Genomic DNA, 22,429 nt, shown 5'->3' with positions numbered 1-22,429 from the left:
GTGAGAAAGTAGTAGATCCAATATGAAGAAACATTTCCGTAAATCGAAATAGTTACGAGACCCTAACGAAAAAAATAAATAAAGATAAAAGGGGTATCTATCCTAGAACTCCACCTACTCCAGGACTCCTTGATTTTGGTCTGCCAAACCCAGATGACATATGCACCTCTAATTTGATCATACAATCCCAGATCATTCATCTCCTTCATAACCCTCCAAAGTCATATCCAGATCCATCCCCTCATCCCCATCATCCCACTCGACCCCAATTTTCCCAAACAAGGCTCTAGCCCTCCTCCTCTCATCCTCCCTTTTCTCCATCCCCCTTCTAACCTCTGCCTCTCGCTGTCGTCCCAGAAATCTTCTATCAGCCTCCATCGCTCCACCTCTCATTTTACCCAACCATTCCTCATCACCTTCCCATTTGTCAGGTACACATAGATCTCCAATGTATAAAGCTACCATTCCTCTGAGACGAAGGAGGACTTTAGAATCAGAGTATGGAGGTGTCGTCATCAGTTCATCCATTCTTTGAGCTACCAATTCCGTGGCTACTAATGCTGCTCGACGAACTTCATCTCTTTCTTCCCACCGTTTTTCCTTTCGTCGTTTAAGAAGACGGTCTTGGCGACGTTGATGAGCTAAAAATGCTTTATCCCCTGGATCCCCTCCTTCGTCATTATCATCTAAATCTTCTTCGTCGCTGATGTCACTATCACTAATATCACCATCTTCGTCCTTCTCTGCTTGCTTGGCAATCTTTCGTAAACCATCTTTATGCTCAAATTGTATTCCATAGATTTCACACCCAAGCATCGCAGGCCAGAAATCGAGCGCAGTAACCGAACCGTGGAATTGTCTTTTGTAAGGATATTGAAGAATAAGACGTTCGTAATAATCCTTTACTCTGAGGAGTCCTTCAGCTGTACCATATCTCTTTTCTTCGCCTCCCTTGCCTTCCCCTTTTGCGTCTTCCTCTCCTTCTTTTGGTTCCACGTCATTGTTGTTATCATCACCACTTCCTTCTCCCATATCCTCTTCCCACCATTCCTTTGTCTGTTTGTTCGTCACACCTCTCATCAGTAACTCAGCCCCGATACCCCAAAACCCCGTCTTCCTAATTTCAATTCCCTTCCCCGAAATCTGCATCCGCAAAAGTAAACTCCAAGCCCGCCCTGCCCTCTCCATATCCCCCTCTTCCAAATTCCTCATCATAATCGCAACCAATACACTTAAATGTTGAATCTTCAAATTTGACCTCCCAGTCTTCTTTTCTTCCTTCTTGCGTCTTTCCCTCTCTCTTCGACTTTTGGCGGATTCTTCTTCGGAATCCTCGTCTTCATCGTCTCGAGATTTTAGAGCAGAGTCGCGATCGTCGGAAGTAACAGAATATTTAGAAGGTAAACCTCTATGTGGCCAATTCCTGACTCCAATTTTCGATGGCAATTCTTTATCGAGGCCCAGGCCAGCTAATCGATATTGCATTACCTCTGCTGGCGTCAAACTCAATGGATTTGTATTTTCTGCAGAAGGGTATGACGGTCCTCCATCATCTATTTCCTTTCCCTTTCCTGAATTGGTATTTGTGTTCGCGATATAATCATTGTTGTACTCGTCATCTTGATCGCTATCGCTATCGCGTCGTTTTCGTTTTTGGGATCGTATAGAGAGAGGTGCGAAGTGGATTTGAGGAGTGGTGGCGGATGTTTGAGATATATCAGATATGGGAAGAGTGAAGAGTGGCATGTTATATATAATATATGAAGAAGAAATAGCGAGTCCCTAGATAAATGATTTCTCGATGGGGGAAAGGTTTGATTTAGAAAAAGTTGATGAGGCTATGATTCAGCCTTGGTGTGATAGGGTCCACGGGTACCACCCATGTGTGGCTGCTGTGGCTTTACGAAAGGCTGCGCAACGGTGTTTAGTTGCCTGGGACTTTCACCATGCATTGCAATTGCTATTCAATGGTTCAATATAAGAATTTATTTCGAATCAAGATATCTAGCTTAAGATTTGAATTCCATATCCAACATCCTTCTATAGCCAGCTATCAAGATACGCATTCCGAATGAAGACACCTCACATTTTAAATGCTTCCTCTTCACGAAACCCCCTATTGACCCCAAGATAAGAGTCCACTATGTTTCGTAATATCGAACATATCAAATAATCAAAGCCAACTGCAGACTGACTTCTGTAACAAGACGACCCTCATGTTCACTCGCTTCCAATACTCAGAGTTTCTTCCCTTGGTGCGATCGAAAAGCTTTGTGTGTTTATTGTACTTGTCTTTCAATTCTCCATAGCGCTGTGCCTTCCTGGACGGGCAGCCCTTTCCATTGGATATCGTGGCTGCTAGGTTGTCAAGGAAACTTGAATCTATCTCTATGGGTTCAAAGTCGAGACGGGGGTCATATTCAATGAGGTCCCGAAAGAAATCATTTCCCTCGACTCTAATTGTCAGAATTTCGAGATTTGGATATGCAGCTTCTATACGTTCGATTGCGTCTATATCATAGAAATATTCGCCATCCAGTGACAGATGCTTGACTGAAGTAAGTCCATAATTCATGTTCCCAAGTGTCTCTCTTCTCTAACCATAAGTACATATTTACGATATTTTTGTCCGGGTTGAAAGGTAGAAGATTAAGTGCGGTAATGTATTCAGGGGCTTATGCCGGCGCTCCATTACTCATTGGTTGAAATACAAACGTATAACGTTCTTGTACAACTTCATGCGATTCTTTGCAGGCCAATTGGAGGGAATTTTTAGAATTAGACACCTCAGGTGATGGTAAGAGATGAAATAGTCCAAGTTCCCAATCGTCTGCAAAGATATGGCGACCTTCCGAAAGTGCAGCCTTCCATATCATTCCACGAAGTTCAGGCGGCAGACTTGTGAACTTGGAAAATTTGATCGTCGGATCCTGGGGCAAACTTGATTGAGCTACCTTCTGGTCTAGAGGGACCGCATTCGGGGAATGAGACCGAATTCTTTTGAAGAGATTGATCGCGTGTGGACCAGGTAAAAACGTCAGTTGATCTTTTCTCCGTTGTCTTTGGGCTTTCAGCATTGTTCTCTGAGACTTCGATTTCCCACGGTCTGATAATACCCTCTGGAAATAAAGGTTGGGTAATATTCCTTCATTGAATTTCTGTTCTCTGCCTCTTGTGCAAATGCCACAAGGTCGGGACTTCAATAGCACCCTAGGAAGATTTTTCTTACTTTTGAAAAAGGTGTTTAGCGCGGTAAGCAATATTCTTCATCGCAATTCGGGCCATTTTCTCCATGTCCTCTACTTCGTTTATATTTCTTTCATTTACCACCAATCTTTTGTGCTGCCCCATCATCTTCTGAGACAGATCATACATCTTCTTGGGGCGAGCGTCACGCGTGTGTCGTTGAGATCTCAAGATAGATCTCCTTTCTAGATAGTAGCCTTTCAATAAACTGATTACATCATTTCTATGAGTAATTCTTCTTTCCCACTCACAAGAAAGTTTAAGCTGTATAGTTGTCACCCAGTCTTGAGTACGAGCGACTATATCTCTAGCATGGACTATATTGACCATTCGTTAGCGAGGATTAAAATTGGGACATGATTCTGCAAAGAGAGTTCTTTGGACAGGTCTTACCTGTTTTAAAAAAAAATTCTATGACTTTTGTTCGTAGCTTTCTTCACATCATTCAATATGCTTTGGAAAGTTTGGGCCTCCTTGGTCCATATCAAAAGGTCGTTTTCGCGCGATGTCTCCATGATATCATGTTAATCGTTAATCGTTTGTATCGATACAAGTTAACAGATCCAATGTTCTTTCTGTTATGGTACTGAGTTATGTGTTGGTAATAAACAGAATTTATGATTGCAGTATGAACTCAATTTGGCACTAGAGAATACTAAAAGGACTAGTCTGGCTTCACTTGATGTTACCTCAACCACTAGCCATAGTTATAAACCCGTCATTATCAGATTGCCCATGTCAGCGGAGTTATTACATTCTGTTGGGAAAATCCCGTGAACTTCAACGGCCAAGTGTGGGAATCGTAGCTGCTTCTTAGCATTTGAATTACCATTACGCAGGCCAGAGCACTCAGTTCTTGTAGATTTTATGGTGTATCATAAATCATGATGCGTGCTTGCGGTGAGCTACGTTCAGTATGCCCACAATGGTATGGCGATGACCTCTTGTTGTAGAATAAAATGTGTCTACCAGAACTCTAACATTGGAAGAAAACACCATGTGCATCTTGCTCCTCAATTTCGAGACGACCTCGATACCATAGTCAAGACGACAAAAGCCAAATTACCATCGAACATCGACCTAAACTTGGCCCCGCCCTCGACGAGCTTCTCATTCACACTCATGCAATATCTGCCAACCTGGTCAATTCGAAAATCGAAGCCTGAGATGTCTTCGTCACTTTCTATCCTAACGTCCTCGGCATTGGCTTTTCAGACACTATCGGATCCGCCGGTCCCTCTATTACAAAATTTGAAGTTGGAGAAAGAATCCCTGGATTCGCGGCAGCTATCTACAACGTCAAAATATATCATGGGGCTTGGCAATCCTGTAGAGAAACTGCAACGACGAACATTCCGGGTGATTTGAGCTTCGAGGATACGAGTACTTTTCCCATGGCTATGGCTACGGTTGCCGTGGTGTTCTATCTGCTACTGGACTTACCGAAAATGCTTGGAAGAGGGGAGAAGAGAAATGAAGGAATCTTAGTTAGGAGGCGAGTCTTCTATGGGGACTGCCATCATACAACTTGGTAATCTGACGTGATATAAAGCCTTCGAGACGGCTAGTGAGAAACATCACGAGTGCCTTAATTCTGTTGGTGCAACTACTACTTCAAATTAAAGGCATCCGAGAGTTGTAAGAAATATGCAGGGAAAGTTGACACTCCGGATGTGTATCTCTCAATTGGATTTGACCCCATCACAGAGAACGATACTCCTCGACTCCCGGCTGATATTGTATCGGCAATGGGGCATGGTAAGAGGAAACTTGTCTTGACTCTTCCCTGGCCAGAAGAATACTCAAACCTTGAAGATGTTGAAGTCTTCAAGTCCGCGGCTGCTCTTCTTGGTACTAATGCTCAAGATATGCGTGCATTATCTTTCAATGATTTCATGAAAGATGCTTTGGAGAGGGATATGTGGTTATCGCTTCGCCGGTAGCGATTCTAAAGGAGGTAAAGGAGGTATTGCAAGTGCGCAGAAGTTTTTGATATGTTGAAAGAGGGTATCACTGGAAAGAAACTTGTTGTGAAGATTGATTACCTAGGTAGATATAGAGCAGTTCTCTCGCTTGGCAAAGGAGTGGTGACTCGTGAGGGAGTTTCTTGGGTATTGTGGGGATGCTTGAGTCATTCTCTGAAATCTGCAATAGCTAGAACTTGACAGTTATGCTTGATGTGTTTCATCAGTATTCATGCTGTTTTGGTACCCTTTGCATTTCTTTTTTTGCATGTGTTTCAGGTAGTTTGTTTGCGTTAGCGAAACTTTTTGCCACGCATCATTACATGCCAACTTATTCGTGATCTCTTTCACGATTCCACCTTTACCCGTGCTCATTGATCACCACCCTCTTAAAGTAATGACCAACAAACACCCCTCACCGAGTTGTACAAAGAGCGGTGTACCCACTGATTTACCTCCTACTACCCCACTTCATCATTAGCAGTGTCTAGTTACAGCTGCCAGCCGTGCCAGCGAATAGTAGAAACAATCTTTGCCTTCTAGGGCTATACATTTTCTTTACTTTAAAGTATTCGGAAGAAATTTTGGACGATGATTGGTTCAATCATCTGATGTAAATAGAAGTAAACAATGTTTAGACGTGCAACAAATATCTCCAGGTATCGTGAAGATTTTAGTAAGGGGTTGAAGTTTCGTAATCAAGACCGATTGGTGGAGAGGGTGAAAGTAAACAATCTTTAGATGTGCAACATAAGAGATGGAGAGAAATAGTAGGTGCATGCAAGATTCCTGGGGCGGGAGCTGACCCGCCATTATGGTGTGCACGATCTGAACCCCTGATCTACTCTGGGATGTAAGTCTTATATCTTGTATAGCTCCACATGGGATGTTTCGAAATTCGAAGTCAGATGTTCTGTTGCGCGGGGAGGAAAAAGTAAGCGATGCATTCTATCAACTCTGCTCGGTGTCTATTGAAAGGTTACCATACTCGGTCGATTGATTCATATTTGGGGCTGCTTTGTTTTATCCTCTTTCTTCTTAGTTTCGATGGGCTCGTTGAGGGAGGGTTTTTTATCATAGGATTATATGTGTAGTATCGATCTATTGACTGGAATGATCGTCTATAGTGGCTAGTCCTCAATAGAATATCAATGACAAATTCTGTCTATCCAAACATCGTCATTGCCAGTGCTGATAGCCAAGCTGCGTCCTGACTCTGGAAACTTAATCTTTAATATCGATATCTGGTAGAGTTATGATTTGCGGCATTTGTACGGTGAAGAAAGTAAACAGAAAGTTTTCTCATCGCGAAGGATACCAGATATATGGCCCAAATCGGTTAAGTAAAAGTATTTTAAGAGAGGCTTGAATTTAGGCCTCTCGAGCTTGATATGCAGATGGCTATGCTGTTGGATTTGCATGGCTGCATGCTGAAGGGGATGACTTTTTGGCCCTTTGAGCGAATGAAGTGTTGAAGTTGTGCATGCTCAGCTGAAGAAGGCTTTCCAGTGAGTATGTAAATATCTAAGAACGAGTATTTGAGCTATGCCACGGATTTGTAGACTTGTTAGAGCAAATTTGCGTAATTCTAACGTGAGGGTTCAATCAAAGAGGCTCTATAGATATTCATTTGGCTCAAATTATACTTTCCATGACTAAAAGCTCGCCCAGAACTGGTATATAGCTTGAGAATGTATCTGGAGTTAAGAGTTGATGAGATAAACCAACTGAGGTGTGAGTAGCGATTGAAACTTTTGGCAATTACAGGAAAGATACTTCGCATTCAGGCGGCTGGATTTCAGTCGCCAATTATAACCTTTATTGCTCCGGCTCATCTCATTCCTTGATTGTCCCGTTGGAGATATCTGATTCTCAAATAATAATAAAATTGACCAGCAAGCACGGCGTAACCAAAATTAATTTTTGACATAGAAGCCAAATTTTGCTGTTCTGGAAGACTTTGCGGGGAAGGAAAAGTCCAAGGGGACTGTTTTCTCGTGAATATAAACAAGCCCGGAAGCATCTCGATACAAACAGTGATGTGATATCTATACCATGTTGAAGCGATCATTTGAAGTTCTTCTTGACAATATTAATGACAGGCGGCGTCCTGCTCCTGGTAGCGAGGGTGCCATCTATTGAGTTGTGAAAGTACGCCCTCAGAAGATCATAGTTATCCAAGGTAAACTTTGTGTTTGACATTTGTTATATATATCGATTCCAATAATCGAATTCGGAAGTGAACCACAATCAATTTACGCACTATAGCCAGTCTTAGCTGAACGATGGCTTTACGACGGTATAACAAGTGATAGCGTGGAATTCAATTATCATCGGAATGAATCTGAACTTTCCGTTGGTCAGCCCGGGAAATAATCAGCGTGGAAATTATTCCAGTCTTGAAACAAAGTGAGAGGTAGAGATGTTCCCTTGGTTCATGAAAGTTCTAGCTCTTTTGATATTCTTTCCATGGAAAACGAAAATAGGTTGGCCAGATACCATGCGCATGACTATACAGCATTTAATCAGCATAATTCTTATCCTCAAAGATCATCTTTCGCGAAAAGGAAGATGGTAGACAGATGCCTGGTTACTAGCCAGCTAATCTCAAGTCTCATTTCCATATAACCAGCTTTTCAGAGTCTTACGGACGACAGCTCCCAGTTGCTCACACACGACTGGCCTCTTGGAATTTTTACTTCCAGTGATGCGTCTTAATCAAATATAATAATTCAAAGCGCAAAGGGAATATGGAATGAATAAAACTTCCTCACGCGGACGTAGTATTGATAAAAGCCCGACTCAGTGTATAAAGGCGAAGCGAAGTTTTCCGAATGCGGGAGAGATATATTCAATATCATGACAGAAATGGGAGCTCATATATAAGTATATTATGAAATATAATATTCTATACTATCTAAGTTTCTACTATAAGAAATTTTCTAAAAGAACAAGAGCGATTTGTTTTTTCGCTTGAATCCCCCAAATTGCGCCGTATAGGTACAAATGCGTTGAATCGTGAAGAATTATGAATCATATGCAAGTGTAAAAGTAAACTCCTCCCCAGCCGATACCCAAACCCCAAGATACTAATACTAATTATAAGGAAAAACATGAAATCTAAGGGCAATTATGCCATGATATAAAAGTTGATTTTACATCTTGAGAGCTTGCTTCATGAGCTTGGCCAAATCGTTTGTCTGTAATGATTAGTCAGCAAATTACCCCACATACATTGAACTTCAGAGAAATAACTTACGATTGGATCTCTCATCATCGTGAAATGATTTCCATCTGTGCTCATACATTTGATGTTTCCCTCTCCGACCAACTTCTCCCATCCATTGTGTCCGAGATCCTTGCGATCATGGGTCAACCAGTCCATGGAGTTGGGCATCCTGACCTTGGGATCCCACTCTGGCTTGAGGTCATCTTCCTTGTGGACAATACCATCACGAGCCCAGATGGCGATAGTTTGTGGCATGTTGACAGTGTTGATAGATGGTAGAGATCCCAAGTGATCAGAGTAGGCAGTGAGTTCGCGTACAGTAGAGAAGAAATGGGGAAGGAGCCATTTTGGCAATGACTCAAGTCCACCATCGCCAAGAAGACCAACCTTGGCACAATATTGATGGAACGAAGCCGGTAGGGCTTCGAGTCCAATAGGGAATGGTGAATCGATCAAGACAAGTTTCTCGACCTTCTCACCCTTTGCAATCAACTGACGGGTGCATTCGTACGCAAGTACACCTCCGGCAGACCAGCCTCCAAGAAGATACGGTCCATGTGGTTGACGACGTTGGATTTCAGCGAGGTAAATCTGAGTGACTGCTGGAACACCGATATTGAAATCTGTGGGGTCTTTCATGAAAGGGCAATTGAGACCAAACACAGCTAGATCTTGGTCAATTTGAGGAAGTGGGGCGTACGAAGAAGCGACACCAGAACCATCTGGAAGAAGGAAAAGTGTGCGAGCTGCGGTCTTTGGGTTACCTTGCAAAAGGATAGACTTTGATGGGGGGTATTGAGATAGATTGATAGGTTTGGCGACTTGAGTTGGAGCAGCTGGCTGCACTGATGTGGAAGACACCTTAGTAACCTTTGTTGACTTCTTGATCTCAACAATCTTTGGCTGCTTGGCTGCTCTTAAACCCAAAGTTGTTTCAATCTTTTCCACGCTGGTGTTCTCGACCAATAACTCGGAACTCAGATTCAGGCCAGTCTTCTCTCTGAGCGCACCCAAGATGCTCAAACTCATGAGAGAATCCATACCCATGGTAGCCAGGTCTGTGTTATCAGTTATTTCCTCAATCTCAACGCCCATCTCCTCTGCAATGGTAGATCTGATGATTTGGATGATGATTGCATTTTCGCTATCGCTATCGCCATCGACGGCAGAGCTTTCAGGGTCACTTTCAACTAGATCAAACTCGTCATCTCCAATTTCGCTTGAATCGCTGGAAACTATTTCCGGGGTGGACATGCCTGAACTTTCTGCACTGTTATCGTCTTCGAATCTAGTCATGTAAGCTTTGAGATGATCTACAGTAGGCTCATGCTCAAAGACACTGCTCTGGAAGTCAATCTCAAGGTCTTCACGGAATCGGCCAGAAATGCTCAAGCCAAGAAGTGAGTCGACGCCCATATCAGAGAATCTCATTGGGCCTGCCAACTCAGCGACATCGCACCCGATCTCCTCCGCCATAATTGCCAATGCTTTGGAGAAGATACCCCTTGAAACTGGTTTACTGGCAATTTTGAGAGCAGGCTTGGAGGCAGCCTTTGATGGTTTGGATGCAATGGCTTTGGTTGGAGCTGGAGCTGCTTTGGCACCACCACGAGCTGGAATAGCTTTTGGTGCAAGTAATGTCTGAAGGAGACTGCGGGGTACGCGCTGGAATTTGATACCACCAACGACTGCGATGATTTCATCACCTTCAAAGACGTATACATCACCAGCAACCATCTCACCACCACCTGGTACCTTCTGCATCTTGATGTAAGATCTGTACTCTTTGTCGGCTGACATGTTCTTGGCGAATCTCATTGACTCCCATCCGTGCGAAATGTAGACATGCTTGGTGGAATCGACAGCATCGTTGGCATTCATGATGAATCCGGAAATGTGGCAAACACTGTCGATCCAGTATGGACTCATGAAGAACTTGCCATCATTGTCTGATGTCTGGAATTGCACTTTGGCCGTTGCCTCACATTGTTCACTCCATAGATATACTTCATCCATTCCACGATATTGTTGAGCGTAATCGACAAGAGCGCCAAATAATTTGTAAGCCATTCCTCTTTGAACCTTGTGAACTTCTTTGTGGCTCATCAAAGTCTCAATTCGTCCTTGGACAAGGAACTTGCGACGGTCCCAATCTTTCAACCATGATGATGAATCCTCAAGAGTCACTTCACACTTGGTTTGTTCAACTGGCTTTCCATCTGTTCCGAATGTGCGGAAGTTGACAGTTCCGCGTCGATGGGTAAGATCAAGCTTGGTCTCAATTTGAAGGATATGAGTTTTGGCGTTCTTATCGAGAACCAATGGCTTATGGGTTTCCATACTTCCGACATTGAAGCCGACAGATTTAGCATCTGGCTGAGCGAGCTTAAGTGCATAATCGCAGATAGTCAAAGCCATATCACCATAGATGGATGATGGGAAGAGTGGTTGGCCATGAACCAAGTGACCAGAAATGGCAGCTCGTAGCTTTGGTTCCATAAGGTCAGACTCAGCAACAACGTTAACATTATCCTCATCAACAACCTCGGAGAGAATCTTTTGCACGGTAGTTGTCGAGAAGGTTGGTCGTACTTCTGCAGGCGCGATCATTTGGGTGTCTCCTTTAGTAAGACACCAGTTTCCGCGATAGTCGATCCAATAAACCTTCTCATCATAAGAATAAGAAGGCAAATCGAGGACCTCATGTGCGCTCTTGAAATTAGCATGATACTCGTTCCAGTTGAAGTCAAGACCAGAGTTGAAGAGAGTTGCCAAACTGGTGGCTGTCGTTGTCCATGCGTCGGCATTTCTGCTTAGTGATGGCACAGTGATGGCACTTGTACCGATGATTGCCTTCACCATGTTGGAACAGATTGGGTGTGGGCCAATTTCAACAAACAAGGTCTTTTCGTCAATGAGTCCACTGTTCATGGCAGAACTGACACCCCCTAAGAAGTCGACACTTTCTCTGCAATGTCTAGCAAGATACTCTGGGCCAAAGACACCCGAATCCTCTACAATGTTTCCAAGAAGGGTTGACATGACTGGGATTCTTGGCTGATGGAAAACAGCTGGTTTAGCAGATTGGATGAAAGAATCCAAGATGGGCTCGACTTGAGCGGAGTGGAAGGCATATGGAACATTGAGCATGGTGTTCTTGAACCCTTGTGCACTCAAAACCTCCTTAAGTCGGTTCATGTTCTCAACGGTACCCGAGAATACCGTTTCCTCAGGGCCGTTGATGCAGGCCTTCTCACATTCAATATCTGACAAGTAAGGTTCGACTGCAGAAAAGCCTGCCCGAACTGCTAACATGCCATGGCTGCCCGCAGTACACTTTGAAACTAAAAGCTGAGCACGATTGCCGACTAAAGCAATAGCATCATGTGTGGAGATCACGCCAGCAACCTGAAGAGCTGCATACTCTCCGAGAGAGTGTCCAACAACGGCGGATGGCTCGATTCCCCATGATTGCCAAAGTGCTGCAACAGCTATCTCTACACAAAGAATGGCCAATTGAGTCATAACTGGGGATGCAATGCTAAGGTCAGTGATGCTTCCATCGATGAGTCCAATGAAGGATGGGAAACCCTGAGCTTGGGCCATTTGATCAAAATCCTCGACATCATTGCGGAATTGTTCTATATCACAGAAGAAGGCCTTAGCCATTCCAAGATAGTGTGATCCTTGGCCTGTGAAAACAAAAGCAACTCTTGGCTTGACGTTCGATACTGGAGCGTGGGGACCTTCTGTGTAGGCGCTTAAAGCATTTTGAACGCTTTGCAAGTCCTTGGCATCAACTGCAATACGATATTGGTAGTGGTAACGGCGAGCAGATGTGGTGTATGCAAGACTTGGCAGGCATGAGCTAGGTTGATCTCTTGACCAGTTGAGTAGCTTTTGAACATTGTTTCTGAATGATGCAAGAGATTTTGCTGACACAATTACAACCTGCGATGTTCTTGGGTCAGAACCTTCCAGCTGTCGAATGGGTGCATCTTCGAGCAAAGTAGCGGTGTTACCACCTGCGGCACTGAAGTTGTTCATGAAGACGTATCGCTTTCCATTCGTAGGTCTAGGGAACGGTGTTGGCTTGAAAGCCATGTTGAGATTTCTATCTTTCAAATCCTTGGGGAATGTCTGGTTGATTCTCGTCTTGATTCCGCAATGTGGTGGAATCATACTTTTCTTGAGCATCATCATGATCTTTACTAGAGCAGTTGCACCAGAAACAGCTTCTCCGTGTCCAACGTTAGACTTGACTGAACCTACGAACAGTGGTTGGTCAAGACGACGGCGTAGGTTGTTCGATGGTGCAAAAATGGAAGAAACACTGTCCATCTCTACGCCATCTCCTGCTTGAGTTCCTGTTCCGTGCATTTCTACGTACTTGACATCTCGGATATCTACTCTAGCTTCGTCCATAACCTTCTGGAACAAAAACTTTTGCGCGCCTGCATGAGGATGAGTGATGGAAACGGCTTCGGCACTATGGTTTGTTGCGATACCAGCAATGACTCCAAGAATTGGATCCTGATCGGCCACCGCATCGTCAAGTCGCTTCAGAATAAGAGTGACGACACCATCACCACGGCAATAGCCATCAGCGCCATCATCATAGGTCTTACAAGACCCAGTCTTTGACAAGAATTGACCTTTCGACAAACCAGAGAATATGTCTGGGTTAGTCATGACATTCATACCACCAGCGAATACAGTATCGCAGTCACCAGCACGTAATGAAGTGACTGCTAGGTTTATAGCTGCCATACTACTTGAGCAGGCAGTGTCCACGCTGTATGATGGACCACTGAAGCCGAAGTGGTAGTTGATTCTACCAGGTCCAAAAGCTCGAACACCACCAGTGATAAAATATGTGTCAATATCTTGAGCGGCGTTGATCTCACGCCAATCATCAGAAGTTTGACCATAGAAGGTACCAATTCTGTGTGCTTGGGTGGAAGGAGTTCTATCTCTGACGAATCCAGACATTTCCATTGCCTCATAGGCAGTGGAGATAGCCAATCTCTGCATTGGATCAGTTTGCATAGCTTCTCTTGGTGACATGTTGAAGAATCGAGGGTCGAATTTTCCGGGCTCGTCGATGAAACAACCAAATGGAGAATGAGTCTTGTTCTTTCCTTTTCCGGAGGGGTCGCAGTGTAATTTGGCATCGAAACGGTTGGCGGGAATTTCTCTATGGACGTCAAGACCTTGTTCGAGGAGCGCCCAGAATGCTTCATGGTCAGCCGAGTTGGGGAATCGACCTGACATTCCGACGATGGCAATCTTGGACTCGGACATTCTACCAACCATTCCTCTTGGAATGGTGTTTTGCATGGAGTAAGAAATGTGGTCTTCCATCGAGAGCTTGAAGCTACCGGCATTCTTGAGTCCCGAGACAAGACTGTTTCCGAGAGCAGTTGGTCCCATGGCAAGAACTCTGACTTCGGTTTGTTCAGACTCTCTAACGTCTGCAACAGCAAGTTTAACCAATCGGTCCCACTTCACCTGCTCTGCCAAAATTTCCATAATGGAGTTTCTGAACAGGTCAACTGTTGGTATACTTTCCTTGTGTGCAGGGGTTCCAACAAGTGGCAAGACTGATGAATAGCTGCTCAAACTTTCCACAATTGATGGTGACAAAATTCTCTCGATGTCTTGTGGGTTATAAAGGTGGGCGGCATGATATGGCCCTCGAATGCTGATTTCGCGTCGTTGAAGATTTTGTAATGCCTCACAGTTTTCAAAGAACTGAGCTCGGAGGGTAGGCGTTCCACTGATTGTAATCGAGGTGGTACCAATGGCACTGATGTACAATCTCGTTGATTGGACAAGTCCTCTTGACTCATTAAACTCCGCCAAAGCATGCTCTGCTGCCTCTGGGCTTATGCCCATTACGATTGTCGACCAGGTCTTTTGTCTATCACTTGCGGTTTCCAATTGGTTTCCAACTGCTGCAACTCTTGATCCCAGCCTGAAGGCAATGCGTACTGCTTGCACAGCTAGGGGAATAAGAGATGTGAGCGATTTGCATGATGCAACTGCGGATGCGGCAAGTAGCCCAGTGCACACTGCAAGCACTTCAGTACTAGAGGGCTCTAAGTATGCGAGTGGGTTCTCCTCGAAGAATCTAGGGAAGACGGGTCAGCTCAAGTATTCTTGGTCAATTGCCTCTACAAAATCCTATACATACCCAATAAAATGTGTCAATTGAGCCAAGCAAGTAATGGCGCTTTCGACTGCCAAGTCCGGGTGGTCGGCCTCGAAATATCGCTCTGTGAACTCGGAAACACTTGAGAAAACAGCAACATGTTGTCGGGCAGTCGATGGAAGTGATGAAAGTTCATCTTGAAGAGCGGCATGGGCCTGTTCTAAAAAGGTGCTTAGGATAGGACAGTTTTTGCGACGAAGTGCCTTCTTGAGGAATGACTGGCAGTCTGCAGTTTGATCTCCGAATAATATGACATCCATCTTGAAAAATTATGCGACCCGCGCTATTACTATGGAGTGCTTGGAGTCGTTGAAGTATTGGAAAAGATTAGTAGATTGGAATGAAGAACGAATGCTGGATGGAAAGTCAGGAGAACGAAAGTGCGATATCTAATTTCACGAGTACCTGACAGTATACATATATACAAGTTGAGATCTTCACATGGTCATAGATACTTTTTCGGAAGCTATGTATTTTTAACCCTACGTCTTGTTTCAACTGCACCTACCTTATCCACATGGTAGAAGTTCACGATAGTGCACCAACCCCGTCAACTCTTTGGGAATATTACAGTAAGATTCTGGGCGCTCAAGCTCTTCAGTGACGCTAATTCCTCGTAATCAAAAGAGGTGCTATTATTGGCGATCAGAATCTCGATGCTAAATTGACGTGCCGGGCAAAAGTCAGGTTTACATGAGACTATCGAAAGATGACTTGAAACACGGAAAAGTGCGGTCGAACTTCGACGCCCTTGATTGCTTGCGAGAAGCATTGTAGAGAGACTGATGTTTGCACTGAAAAACCTTGCTAGAGACCATGACTACGCTAGCTCTTTCTTGAAGAGGCTTAAATGTTGTAAAGAAGTGGAGATCGATTAGGTATGTATCTTGTCAAAGAGCTGCAAGTGTCAATCTCAATTCTGCTCGACTGAGCAAACACTGTGTAACAGTACCCTACACTTACAACTGCATACTTCTTGCATGCTGATGAAAAATCAATTCGATGCAGTTGTGAATTGGTTTCCAGCTATTGATACTTCCTTGTTCCGCTAAACGTCGATCATAACATAAGAGATGATTTGGCAGAGTTACCCCTGCACGGATCCCGTTCTGGAAAAGGCGGACAATTCTGACGCTTTGGTACCACCGATTACAGTGCAGTGCTAAGTAGTCTAAGTTGTCACTACTCGAGTACCTAATCATAGTTTCGTTTCTTCTTTAGAGGTTTGCTCATGTTTATTGCGCTAAAGTCCCGGCGGGCCACGCAGATCAACAAGGATTGAGGAAGATAAGCTTTGAGATTTCTTTTTCTGGATTTGCATTGCATACGCTCATTGGTTCGCGAACAGAAACAGATTCTCTTTCACGATAAATCTTTAGTTCCCAGATGCGTGGAACCAATGAGTTTTGTTAAGCCTCTTGAATTTACTTTTTAAAATAGACCGCTTGAATATGGGAGCACCGAGTAATTAGGTCATCACCGCAATTATCTATTCTCAGCAAAAGAATTGTTATCGGTCCCGAATTAGTCATCGTCTATCGAGTGATTGATGTTTGGACATTGCTCAGGTAAAGCATCCCTTTCATTTTAAATATGGCCATAAATAAATACGATGTGTATTTGACAGCTAGTCTTGTATCAGGAATTGAACAGTTTCCGAAGGATAGGTACTGGCATGTGATGTTACGGGGGTTTTGTTCAGTACAGCTTCTGTTCGATAAGTCGATAAGGCAAGCTCTCAGTTCCACAAATCGCTGCAGCTATTATGATGAGGTTGCATGATACTAAATGTTGCGAGTTGTGTCAAATATTTCTCATCAATTTTTGAAACAGACAGATTTTTGAAACCCCCACCCCCAAAAACGGCACGTTTTGACCCTCTTCGCAATACGAAACACATGAATTCTCAACGACCGATAATATTTTTTCAATCTAGGAGATACTGCTTGACGAAACAATTAACCAATATGCTTCGCCACATCAAATTTCTGTGGGCTATCTTCGTGATAGTTAATTTATTCCAATTTGGAGGCTGGAATTTGTCCTATACTGTGACAAGTGAGTCTACGAGGACACTACGAAAACAAGTATCGCGGCACTCTCTAGGTGCCCAGACGGCATAAAATGTAGGTGATTGATTGTTTCAAAGCCACATGCAACGTTCTACAAGCTACAGATTTCTTTATGGGTTTTTACTTGCCTTGATTTAGTTAAAACCTTAGCCGAAAATCCTTTCTCGAGTCAGCCTTAGGGCTGGTCCGAAGAGTTTAGGATTTGGCTTGAACTACACAGATCTCCAGACTTGGCAACCATGATTAGAATGCAAATGTACAAGGTGTAAGGCCAAAAGCAGAGGAAGCGAAACTTAGTGACCAGTCTAGGGCCCCACCGTCACTTTAATGATTAGCGGGTTACGCTAAAGGCTGACTTCCACCGCAAAGATCGGACTTCAAGGACTTTTGTTATCATGCGAGTAGAATTTCACGCGCGTGTCAAAGATCTAATGGTGAAATAATACCGGAGACGGCGGGACTCAGATAGCCGGTGAGCAACACGTCAATATCGGGCCCAGGACAAGTGACTGATGGTTGATCGGTATGGTTGATCGGCTCATACATGTCATTTGAGAGTGTTCTCGACCCGATGGATTGATGACGGATTGATTTACGAAATATACATTTTTATGCTGCTTAATCAACCGCTCTCCCGCGCAGCCTTCTTCTTGTTGATTAAAAGTGTAACTCCTAGCTAAACTTTGAGTCAAATTTCACAACCAATGATGACTCGATTGCTAACAAGAGGTAGCTTGGAAACCACGGTTCTGCCGATAGTAGGGATATATATCTTCTAGGCTAGATGGGGCATCGGTAAGATTCACGCTATGCATACGATGGTATCCGAACTATGCGAGACTGCTCTGACAGCCGCACTAGTTGGGTACTAGGCTTATAATCAACAACCGACAATCCAGCCATCCTCATAAAACTTTCCCGTTGATCTGAGTAACGACCAAATTGATCGAGGTGAGCTCATGAATCTCACTCACAGACTAATGCACAATTTACTTTTCTGTGAACCTTCTTTCACCACCTTTTCAGTGCTGAATAATGTCGACTCTCTACTATGAAAATTTATGCATGTACCAATTCTATCTTCACTGGTTTACCGACAATCGAGTTCCCAAGGACTAAAATTGAGAATCCAAGATATTGGCGTGAACCATTGATGTATTCATGCATTCATGATGGCTGCAGGCACACGCTGTCAAACACGGCTCAAAGTCAGAGCCCATGGGAAAGCCATCTCATCAAAATAATAGTTTATTTTTATATCCGAAATTCACAGAGATATGCGGAAGAATCCATCCCACAATAGGCTGCAAGTTCAGACCAAGGGCGCCTCCGACAATCATCTCATCATATTCAGCATAATACACATTTGCGAACAGACAAAAAGTTCCCGAAGAATGCATTGTGCGACAGGTTGTAAGTTTATTGAGAGGCCGTTCTTGCATGGTTGATAACTATCTCATAATAACGAGTCTCATGATATTGCAAGAAGGCAGAAGGCTCAGGAAAGATATTCCCCAGTATATGATAGTTCATCATAGCCAAGTAGGTGATTATGATCGCTGTTGCAGTAAAATAGAAGTTCCCAATGTGTCAAATCAATACAGGTGAAGCTAGAATTGTGATTTGCATGCTCATGTGTCATCTCAACTCAGGTGCAGCGAGAATTGATTTGCATACTTGCGTGTCATATCTTGACACAGGTGAGGCTGAAATTGTGGTTTGCACGCATAAGCTTTTATGTATAACTTCGAGGATCTTGACGATAAACACGCAAAAATTTTCTGTATGCAGGCAACACTCGAGACATTCATCATGATATAAGACCTGACTGCACGTGAATTTGACATCGTCATGGGAAGAAAGCTCTAAAGGCACCTTTAGCATCAGGTACTCTGCTAACAAATGTATGATTCATCAATTTGCTAGAGAACAAGTTCACCACGATTATATGCCAATCTTACATAAATGTCTGAGAAAGCTGCCTCGGTGTACTCAGCCGCCGTCATTATTGCTCGCATTCGAACTTTATTGTCGAAAACATTGTGAACTTTGGCACGGACTTGATCGATATTCGCAAGCGATTGTTCCATATTTTCCTTTAGTACGGGAAGATTTCTACACAGCCTCAACAGCCTGATTGAAAGACAACAGACATAAATACCCTATGCTTTTGGTCGTTTGTTCAAGATGCTATAGCTTCTCGCCAAGATCTTGCGTATATATTTCAGCGAGACCCTTGCTTACATTGCCACTTTTATCCTCTTTGTGGAATTCTTTTTACGGAAAATTCGGAAAAATTATCTTTCCGTTTTAGGAAATATCCAAGCGCAGTCTGAGGTCGTGGTTCCCGTTTGGGTGGTGACGGAAATTGAATACGAAGCTTTGAAACGAAATTCCGACTCTCGGACATGACTGAGTAATAATCGGCAAAAGCATTTATCTCTCTGTGGCTTGAGCCTCGTGCATTGTATGATCGAAGTGGCAATTCAATACGATTAGTTTTTTTCTAGAAGGATTGAATTTTATTCTGGGGAAAGATTGAGGCTTATGTTAGGTCAATTTCAAACCTCAAAAATTGTTTTTGTGATGAAAGCTACGTTCGAATTTAATTCGATGGCATGGACTGCTTGGAAGTAGGCACCACTGTGAATTCATAACTTATTAATCTCTCGGTCGTAAAGATTATCTCTTTCTCTTGAGTGAGTTCTCTCAATCGTAAAAGATAAATTGCGCCGCATTGTTGTAGCTTCAAAGAGTCTACCAAGGAAAAACCGCGAACCAATTAAACCGAAGTTCCAAACGAATATTCAATGTGGCATTGATCCCAGACTCAGAGTTGATAGATAGTGGATTTGCCACGAATTGACACCATGGCTGTCTTTCTCACGAAATGACAGATGTCAAGTCAGGAACTCACATGGTGGCATATTACGCCCCGACTCACGTTCATTCATTGGCAAGTCAAACCTGTCAATGTAAGAGGTTGCGAGGGATCTTAGTCATTCTTTTTGAAACGCGGAGTTGCGAGGGGTATCAAAGACCAGGGCTTCTTCTAGCGAGGAATCTTCGACCTATCCCTGTTGAAAACTTCGAGGTCATCCTTGAAGTATATTGAATCTAGGCCGATTGTGAAGGACTTGTCATTGTGATACCTGGGGATGCGAGCATTTCACGGATCTTTCTTTTGCTCGGGAAACATCTTGAATGGGATCCGGACTCCAGTTGTGAGAGAGATATCAGGGGAAGCACCGATGAGGTGACGAGATACAATATCCACATTGATATAGTCAGATAGCCAAGCTCATGTAAAATGTTGACATCTGTCAAAACAATACATTATTATACAAATCTTATTTTCTTTCATTTCTAAAGCGATTGCCAGGTGCATCTAATATACAGTCAACATGGGAAATAGTCAATCACAACAAGATACAACAGCGCCGTCGCTGGCGATGATGGCTCAATCTACTGCAAGACTTTCTTCCTCGCGGCAAGTGACCATGAGTGCTATAGCGTCGCCTATACCAGCTGTGTCACCCACATCACCTAATGGAGCATTCACACAGTCGACATCTTTAAGATCAATTTCTACAGAGCAAATAATGTCAGCAATTACACAAGCTGCTGCTCCAGCTGCCGCTCAACCGCAAGGAACAGTAACAATAGAGATCACCACAACACAGGCTGCTGCCCCAGCTGCAGTTGAGCCTCAAGCAACAACAACGATAGAGATAACGACAACAGAAACTGTCACCACACAATCACAAATGACTCCATCGACCATTCCAAGCGAGCCCTCCACTTCCAGCACCAGCACAGATAAAGGAACAACCGGAACAGCCAAACAAGCAGGATTAAACTCACCCTCTGAAGACAAACCACCTGCCGCATCTCCGGCGCTGCAAGGCGCACAAGTAGATCCTATGACACCTTCAATAACCCAACCAACGGTCGGACCTTTCTCACCCGTTGCAGCAATTCTTGGAGGGATCCCTAACAAAAACGTCGATGTACCGATTACAGTTGTGTTTCTGATTTTGTTTATTGTGGGAGCTGCATCACATTTCATCAGACATGAAATTAACTCGAAGAGAGGACATAAGTTTGTTATCTCGGACATGATTTTTGATTTCTGTATGGTTAGGAATGTAAGTTAAAAAATCTGAATGTCGCTCAATTGGCATCAAGGGAATTGAGTGCTGACTTATAAGTAGGTGACTTGTATCATGAGAATTGTGTGGGCATTTCGTCCGGAGAATAACAGTATTGTTGTTGCAGCTTTGATTTTCGAAAATGCCGGGTAAGTAACCTTACCATCTCCAACCCAGTTGTGGAATCTCAGTACTGACGAACAACCAGAGTTGTCGTTCTCTTCGCCGTAAACGTAATTTTCACCCAACGAATCCTCCGCGCCACCCATCCAAATATCGGCTGGAATCCCATTGTCTCGAAGGCTTTCCTCGCGATTTTGATATCCGTCCCCTTTATCATATTCTGGAACATCATCTCTCTTACTATCAGTTTTTTCACGCTCAATCCTCGCTCGCTTGAAACAACAAAGAACCTCCTCTTATTTGGTTCATGTTGGACACTTTTTCTTTCACTGTTCCCAGCTATCTTCGTCACTCTTGCTACCGCAATTCCATCTTCTACTCCGGTCGAGAAATTCGGCGCTGGCAGATTTAGAATGAAGCCGATAATCCTTATGCTCGCTACAGCACTTCTAGTCACCGGGGCAATCACGCGGCTTCTAGGAGCTGTGATTGAGAAACCAATCAGTGCACCCAGTCATTTATTCAGCAAACCTGTTTTCTATACTACAGGATTTATGCTTGAGATCATAGTTGTGTACGGATATTTATTTTTACGTGTGGATTTGAGATTCTGGGTTCCAAATGGAACAGGTAGTCCCGCTGCTCAAGGAAGCGCAGGATCGTATACCGTGAAATCTGAGGATGACGAAGAGAAACTGGTTGATGGATCGGGAGATGAGGGAAAATTACGCGCACCCTCAAGTCTTTATGAGAAATTGTATGGGAATGTTGTGATTGGATTGGATACCAATATTCCTGTATCTTCAGCTGAGAAGGTATCTGCAGCAATTGCGGATTTGAGTATGAGTACTAGGGGGGAGATATTCGGAACGCAGGTTGAGAGTCCAAGTGAGGATGTTGTGTTGTATGCTTTTAGGGTTGGGGGATCTGAGGATGGAATGCCTAGGAGACCACCGCGTGCTACTTCGTGGGCGGAAAAATCAGGAGATGTAGGGGCTAATGTTGAAGAGTTTATGTGAGAATGCAATGGGTAGAACTTGTATTGTTTGCACATAGTAGGTGCGGTTTATATCTTCTAAAAGTAGCGGCGGGACCGATTTCAATTGTAATTTTAGTTTTATTATTTAGGCTTATGGTTATAATTCACAACTTTGCCTCTGAGAGATTGTAACTTGATGTTCTGAATGCAGCTATGAGACATACTTCGCTTGAAAACAATTTTATGGATAAAGAGGTTGGAATTCATACGAATCTCCTCGAATCACATATGTTCGACGAGATGGCCTTCAAAGGTTCACAAGCAGATGCCCTTCGAGGCCTCGGAAACGGCTGCTCGAAAGCACAAAATATCCCTCCCCAATGCTAGTCTTAGATTCCCAAGTGACGCCCTGTTCCTCCTAGCTACTCTGGTACAATTGTCCACTTCTAGA

General features: G+C 43.7%; 6 protein-coding genes across 6 annotated transcripts; 2 read left to right on the top strand and 4 right to left on the bottom strand.

The window, feature by feature from the left end:
- Window positions 1–192: 192 nt before the first annotated feature.
- On the bottom strand, window positions 193–1,746 carry EAE97_010434 (uncharacterized protein; the record flags this gene model as incomplete). Its single annotated transcript, XM_038880949.1, has 1 exon — window positions 193–1,746. The coding sequence occupies one exon, from the start codon at window positions 1,744–1,746 to the stop codon at window positions 193–195; it is 1,554 nt and encodes a 517-aa protein (XP_038728343.1).
- A 427-nt stretch (window positions 1,747–2,173) lies between these two features.
- On the bottom strand, window positions 2,174–2,575 carry EAE97_010433 (uncharacterized protein; the record flags this gene model as incomplete). The annotated part of the gene is made up of 1 exon (XM_038880948.1): window positions 2,174–2,575. The coding sequence occupies one exon, from the start codon at window positions 2,573–2,575 to the stop codon at window positions 2,174–2,176; it is 402 nt and encodes a 133-aa protein (XP_038728342.1).
- A 100-nt stretch (window positions 2,576–2,675) lies between these two features.
- Window positions 2,676–3,375, bottom strand: EAE97_010432 (uncharacterized protein; the record flags this gene model as incomplete). Its single annotated transcript, XM_038880947.1, is given in 2 exon segments — window positions 2,676–3,210; window positions 3,230–3,375. The coding sequence occupies 2 exon segments, from the start codon at window positions 3,373–3,375 to the stop codon at window positions 2,676–2,678; spliced, it is 681 nt and encodes a 226-aa protein (XP_038728341.1).
- A 1,265-nt stretch (window positions 3,376–4,640) lies between these two features.
- On the top strand, window positions 4,641–5,189 carry EAE97_010431 (uncharacterized protein; the record flags this gene model as incomplete). Its single annotated transcript, XM_038880946.1, has 2 exons — window positions 4,641–4,733; window positions 4,872–5,189. 2 exons carry the CDS (start codon window positions 4,641–4,643, stop codon window positions 5,187–5,189), a joined length of 411 nt encoding a protein of 136 aa, XP_038728340.1.
- Window positions 5,190–8,365: 3,176 nt separating this feature from the next.
- Window positions 8,366–14,913, bottom strand: EAE97_010430 (uncharacterized protein; the record flags this gene model as incomplete). The annotated part of the gene is made up of 3 exons (XM_038880945.1): window positions 8,366–8,410; window positions 8,470–14,572; window positions 14,636–14,913. The coding sequence occupies 3 exons, from the start codon at window positions 14,911–14,913 to the stop codon at window positions 8,366–8,368; spliced, it is 6,426 nt and encodes a 2,141-aa protein (XP_038728339.1).
- A 5,216-nt stretch (window positions 14,914–20,129) lies between these two features.
- EAE97_010429 (uncharacterized protein) lies at window positions 20,130–22,018 on the top strand (the record flags this gene model as incomplete). The annotated part of the gene is made up of 3 exons (XM_038880944.1): window positions 20,130–20,873; window positions 20,940–21,025; window positions 21,085–22,018. The coding sequence occupies 3 exons, from the start codon at window positions 20,130–20,132 to the stop codon at window positions 22,016–22,018; spliced, it is 1,764 nt and encodes a 587-aa protein (XP_038728338.1).
- Between the last annotated feature and the right edge of the window lie 411 nt (window positions 22,019–22,429).

Source organism: Botrytis byssoidea, assembly GCF_014898295.1.
Source record: "Botrytis byssoidea strain MUCL 94 chromosome Unknown BBYS_027, whole genome shotgun sequence".
Lineage (NCBI taxonomy): Eukaryota > Fungi > Ascomycota > Leotiomycetes > Helotiales > Sclerotiniaceae > Botrytis > Botrytis byssoidea.
The sequence above is the reverse complement of the archived record's forward strand: the minus strand, read 5'-3'. Positions and strand labels throughout refer to the sequence as shown.